Consider the following 6,509-nt stretch of genomic DNA (forward strand, 5'->3'; position numbering starts at 1 on the left):
CCTTTCAGCAAAATCTTGCTAGTGTATGCAATGGTGTCAGCGTTTAGAAGCTGATTATGGGATGGATCCCTGGATACGGCAGTCTCTAGAGGGAAAGAATTCTTTCTGCTATAAGTTGTTCTCTGACCTCCACACATGCACTGTGGAACATGAATGTGTGTGTCCATGCACTCACACACACATGAGCACGGGTATTATAACATATTACATGTTTCCATCATTCATAGGATATGTACACTTACTGGTATCAGCATTAAATTATATTCCAAAAAGAGAGACACAAACTGTTCACTGTATTTAGAGTGTGACTTTAGAGACAGTGACTACAGACTAAGAAAAAAATGAGCTGATGGACATTCAAATGGATTTTTCCTCTTTTCTCTCTACACTTTTTTACATAAAAGTCTTAATCCAATGTGTGTTACTGTACAAATAAAATGGTGATCATCAGTTAGGGCCTGGGCCTTTCCTATGGGATGCTTGCCCAGCCCCTCCTCTTCCTCTGCACATGGTCCTGGAACTGCTCCCAGATACCCTTTCACCTTCTTCCTACTCCTTAGCAAACATGTTGAATGGCGTAGAAATTTTAAAAGAAACAACATTTAGAGAGGAGCCTAGGGGAAAGGGGATAAAGGTCCACTCAATGCACAGTAAGAAACTGGCTGGGGATTTCAGGGGTAGATCAGAATTAAGACATTAGGACACTCCTCTCAACACACTGCTGTGACACCATAAACCACTCAAGCTTTCTACTGGAGGCAACCTCAGTGCTCTACCCCAGTTGCCAGCTGTGCACTGCAATTCTTAGAGCAGACAGCAAGCTGGAGGGACGCTGGCATTGTTGGTCCAAATTTGACCTATTTATATAGAACCGTTGTACTGAAACGGCAGAGAATGCTATGCTGAACCTAAGAGGCTGTCCTCTTTGCAGACAGTACCCTCCTTAGGCACATGGTGCAAAGGCCCATGTGAGGGCGTGGCACTATGTGTCAGAGAAGCAGGAAGGGTGAAGGATGTGCGACAGAGTGAGGAGGCAGTCTCCTCAGCCCTGGAGCCTCAGGGAACCCTGCTCAACATGAGAGGCACTCCTCTGCTGCAGCAGTTCCAACTTCTCAACTGCCCACCCTGGGAAGAAAATCAAGAAAGATAATCCTCTACTTAACTGCCTGTTTCATCAAAGGTCCCTTAAATGAAAACCTTGCTTACTTTTTCATGGCATTCTGCAAGATTGCTTCACAGAGAGCTATATTCATCTCCACATAGGATTTCCAGAGAAGTTAACTGTTTCTATAAACAAGGCAAGTTTTATGTACAAGTGCCAAAAGAGGCCCTGCCTTCATCCCAGGACGTGAGAACCATGAAAGAGCCTCCTATATATATACTCCATCCTCACCACTTTTAATGACTCCTGAAGTTCCCTAACTAGTGCCATATACAGGACTTCTAGTCAGGACTTGCCATATACTTGCGTAGTAAAAAAAAACAACAGAAGGGGAAACAAATAAGCTCCCGAATATCACGAGGTCCTGGCTGCTAACTTACTAACTTAGTTCTTTTCAAGATTTCCTTCTCAAAAACTATACTTACATGAATAGATAACAATTTCCATTTAATTTTGGTAGTTCATAGTTCTATTTAAGTCTACCTAGGGATGTCCTGTGGACTCAAGAAACCCTAGCTTGAAACACCACCCCCTTGGGCCCCAATCCCACTCCCCGAGAACGGAGCTCCTGGGCAAGTAGGGAGGGATTGAAGGAGACTTTCAACTCTTCAGACATGCCCAGAAGTGACCCCATCTAGAGTCCAGACTACAATTTCCGACTCCACAGGAAGCAGAGTGGTCTGCATCACCCATCTGATGCTCAGGAGTAGGCGTTCCAGGCTCCAGAGAAGCAGGGCATGGTAGAGAAGCCCAACTGACACAGATGCTGCACAAGTTCTTGCCACACTGCTGATTCTACTCCCTGAGAAATGAAGAAGGGAAAGTGAAGTCCTTACAAGCCAGCGGGCCTTACCTCTGAGGCTTTCTAATATCCCAAAGTCCCACTCCTTCCTTTGAATTGGCTGTGGCCAATAGCCGGGGCTCCACGGGGTTAAACATGACACTGTGAAAGGCTGACGGATAGTTTGCCAGGCAGAAGGGCTCTGTGAAAACAGAAATTACAATCAAGTCATCTGAGGCACCGCTCCAACAGGGGCAGGCAGTGGACACAACAGGAGCAGACTCTTAACTGCCACCCCAAAGGTGGCACCACTCCCATGTAATACACACCCCATGAGGTACCAACTTTCATGTCTCCCTGACCCCTAACACCAACCAAATCCATTTAAGCCAAACTTAAACACTCAGATCCTAGCTCAAAGGGGAAAGTGAGCTGTCTACAGAAGTAAAATGAATTCCCTAAAACCTTTCACAACCAACTCCTAATACAGTTATCACATTTTTTAAAGATTTATCTATGTATTTTATGTATATGAGTACACTGTAGCTGTCTTCAGACACACCAGAAGAGGGCATCAGATCCCATTACAGATGGTTGTGAGCCACCATGTGGTTGTTGGGAATTGAACTCAGGGCCTCTGGAAGAGCAGTCAGTGTTCTTAACCACTGAGCCATGTCTCTAGCCCCCCAAGTTACTATAACTTTAATGCTTATAAAAGTGCAAGTTTTATATACATATAGATTTAGACAAAGTGAAACAATGAAAAATGAAAACAAAGCAACACAGTACAGTTTCCCTCTGGTTCATGATGCTCCCTGAAGGGTTAGGGCAGAACTGTGTCTTCCAGTATCAAAAAACAAAAACAAAAAACAAAACAAAACAAAACAAACAAACAAACAAACAAAAAACCCTGCCTGGTGCCCCTTTTCTGTAATTGAAGGAGAAAGACTGTGAGTTCACATGTTGCACAGCTAGACTCAGATTTTGTTTTTGTACAGTGACAGGCAGCTGTAGAATGATTGGTGAACATATTCCTCTTGTGACCACTGAGGGCAGGATGGGTCTCCAGTGTTCTATGTCTGTGCTGCATGTGAGAATCCTACATTTCTATCCTCTGGATGTTACTCATACACTGACTGTACTCAGACTGTTCAGCACAATCCAAAACTGTCCAAAATGACCTACCTCCATGGGGAGACTCCCGGATGTCCCAAATGAGAACCCGGCCATCATCTGAAGAGCTGGCAAAAATGTTGTCATTCACGGGGCTCACTGACAAGCCATATACTGCATCTTCATGAGCAAACACATCCAAGGTCTCACTGCTGAGAAACAGAAAAGCACATAGACACATATATATACACAAACATTGTACAGAGGCCCAGCCCTATTGTACCTAACTAGAGTTCAGTTTCTTTCATTCAAGAGAAATTTAACCCAGATAAACCAACAAGATGCTAAATTAAGGTAATGGGCAATGTTCAAGTGAAAAACATTAAGTATCTAAAATGTCTGCATAAAATATATATGTATATTTAAAGGTATTACTTGTATGAATTTCGTAATTTTCACACTAAACATATTTAAAAATAACCCAGTAGCTGAGTTTTTTGTTTTCATTTATCACTTGTATGGAGATTTAAGGGTGGTACTAGATTTCCAAAAATAAAGGGGAGGTTTTAAAGCAGCAGAGATAGAGGGCCTCCCAGGAGACTAGCATGTGGATTAACAGCACAGTTCTGAGCTATCAAGACCGGTGCAAAGTCCTAGCATCACCTGACCTTAAGTTACCTAAGAGCTCTGGGCCTTTGTTCCCTTTTGTCATGGATATCAACAATATCCCTCACTAAATGGTCATGACGGTTAAGTGGGGAACACAAAAATCCCTTAAAACAATGTCTGGCATGTGACAGTAAAAACTCAATAAATATTAGTTATTATTAACTATTAATTTTTATTACGTAATTATGTATAACATATAAATATAAAGAGGAAAAACTCTTTTCTCTCTCTCTCTCTCTCTTTTTTTTCCAAGATAGGGTTTCTCTGAATAGCCCTGGCCATCCTGGAACTCACTCTGTAGACCAGGCTGGCCTCGAACTCAGAAATCCGCCTGCCTCTGCCTCCCAAGTGCTGGGATTAAAGGCGTCTCTTATTTCTAATTGTATGTCAACTTTGCAAATCTTCCCTTTCTTTAAATAAAACTGAAACTATTATAGTAATTGGTTTGTTTGCTTCAGAAAACTAATATTGGTTCCATATTAGTTCCCTCAGAACCTAAAATCTATGTCTAAAAAGATATTTGCCACTGTTCATCTAAAAAATGGTCAGTCATCGTCACATACCAACAATGTATTTACCTTTCAACATCATGGAGGATAACTTGCTCATCATTTCCTACAAAGGAAAAAAATAGACATTTTATAATTCCTACAAGTGATCCCTTCCACCCAACAATATAGGATTTTAAAGTTTCTAAAAAAAAAAAAAAAAAAATCATAAACTGGCTCAGTTTGTGGAAGTCTTGAAAGTCTGAATTCCTGAGCTTGATTCCCAGAACCTATGGTATGAGGAGAAAACTAGTTACTGCATTACTGAAAGTTGTCCTATACATCTGTGTGTGTGCACATGTACACACACACACACACTCAAAATACAACATAATAGAAAATCGGAGTGTTAAGTTAGGAGAGACTATGAAGGCGATCTAAGAAGTCAGGCACAGTGGTGCTTGCTTGTATGTAATTCCTACCCTTAGGGGAGGTACAGGCAGAAGGATCAGGAGGCTCAGGGCCAGCCTCGGATACAGGAGAACCTGTCTCAAAAAGCCACACATTCTCTCTTTTAAAAATATTTAACAGAGCTGTCTTTATAGAGTTTTGTTTTGTTTTGTTTTTTAAAAGCAATAAAGTATAATAACCTGGCAACGGTTCTCAGAATGCATTATTCAGGGGATCAGACCAAAATAAACTGCTGTCACTCAGGAAAAGTAAATGGCTAAACAGTTCACTCAGCCAGGCTAACCCACACCATGTCAAGCAAAGCAACCAGCAATTATAAGATCTGGAATAAAATCTCTTAACATTTCTAGGCTCCGGCTGTCCACATGAACATAGGGATAACAAATGTCTACTATTCTGGGGTATTACAAGGACAAGAGCTTGTAAAAAGCATTCAGAATAGGGCTGAGCACTTGAGAGGCCCTGGTAACATCTGCTGTTTCTACCTCATCCTTCATAGCATTAGAGTCTGATAAGTGTGATCCTAAATGATGGTAAAGCTTTCTTCCATAACTTCCTCTTACATTCTTATTCTAAGAACCTAAAACACCATATTCATGATATGTCTTCAAATGGCTTATAAAGCCAAGAACAACGAAAGCATGCTTGAAAGCATGCATGTGAAAGACATATGCCACTTTCAAATGCATAGTCCAAAGCCACATAAGTACAAAGCAAAAGCAGCAGTAAGGTCTAAGTCATGTCAACTTTCCAAGCCCTAGCTGTAAATTCTCCTGTGGGTATATACTAACAGCAAAGACCAACTCATGCCTTCCAACTCAACCTTCCAGGTGCCAAACATGGTGGGGCACTGGTAAAGATTCTGTCCTGTCCTTTACGATCTGAGAGTCCAACCACACAAACTACTAGTAGTAGGAGGGTGAACTGTGGGGAAACAGGACTTTTAGCTTCACGTTCAGAGACAAAGAATCAGACATCAAAGACACTCGAGCAACTGTAAACTCCTGCAGGTGGGACAAGGATAGGCTGTATATGTGGCTGGAAACGATAAACCCAGAACTCAGGAAGCAGAGGCAGGAAGATTACCTCAAGTTCAAGGCCAGCCAGGCCAACTTGGGACCCAACAAGACCTGCCTCAAGAAATTTTGAAAAAGTGGGAAGGCACAAGGGGCAAAAAAAAGCAGCCCAATGCCACCTAAGACATCAAGTTGTTTAGTCAGCAAGGGGACGGAGGCTGGACAGGTCAACTGAATTACACCTGATTCTGTGGACCCTAAGGGTGAAAGGAAACCTGTAAAAGTGTCATATTAGCTGCTTACTGCTGAATAAGCTCACTCTTATTTGTCACTTTGTCTGTCCCTCAATTAGACGTCACTGTTTGGGATTAAAGGTATGTACTAAAGCTGTGTCTATATTTCAACCAAAGGAATTAAAGATCTGTATTCCAGCTAAATCACACGGACCTAGCAGGTCTTTGGATGTTGATCCCTTGCTAGAACCATGTTGCTGTCCCCTACAAAAATAGGGTCAATTTTTTTAAAATGTTAATTTATGGCAGAGAGAGATGGCTCAGAGGGTACAGATCTGCTACACAATTCTGGTGACCTGTGTTGATTCCTGAACTCATATAAGGTAGAAGGAGAAAAATCAACTCCACAAAGTTGTCCTTTTACCTTTGTATACATAATGTGCCCACATAGATCATGCACATACAATAAATTAAAATTTTAATGGACATAGTACTACCAGAAGATCCAGCAATACCTCTCCTGGCATATACCCAGAAGATGTCCCAACTTGTAATAAGGACACAGGCTCCACTATG

The 6,509-nt window shown here is 41.7% G+C and overlaps 1 protein-coding gene across 2 annotated transcripts in view; it reads right to left on the bottom strand.

The window, feature by feature from the left end:
- Dcaf5 (DDB1 and CUL4 associated factor 5) overlaps nt 1-6,509 on the bottom strand; it is a 90,514-nt gene that overhangs the window by 58,808 nt on the left and 25,197 nt on the right. For both annotated transcript variants that reach the window (XM_021178805.2, XM_029484465.1), the window contains exons 3-5: nt 4,304-4,340; nt 3,129-3,268; nt 2,016-2,145 (exon numbers count right to left, since the gene is read on the bottom strand). In XM_021178805.2, coding sequence (XP_021034464.1) covers nt 2,016-2,145; nt 3,129-3,268; nt 4,304-4,340 — 307 coding nt within the window. The remainder of the gene's footprint in view (nt 1-2,015; nt 2,146-3,128; nt 3,269-4,303; nt 4,341-6,509) is intronic.

This window comes from Mus caroli, chromosome 12 (assembly GCF_900094665.2).
Source record: "Mus caroli chromosome 12, CAROLI_EIJ_v1.1, whole genome shotgun sequence".
In the NCBI taxonomy this organism is placed as follows: Eukaryota; Metazoa; Chordata; class Mammalia; order Rodentia; family Muridae; genus Mus; species Mus caroli.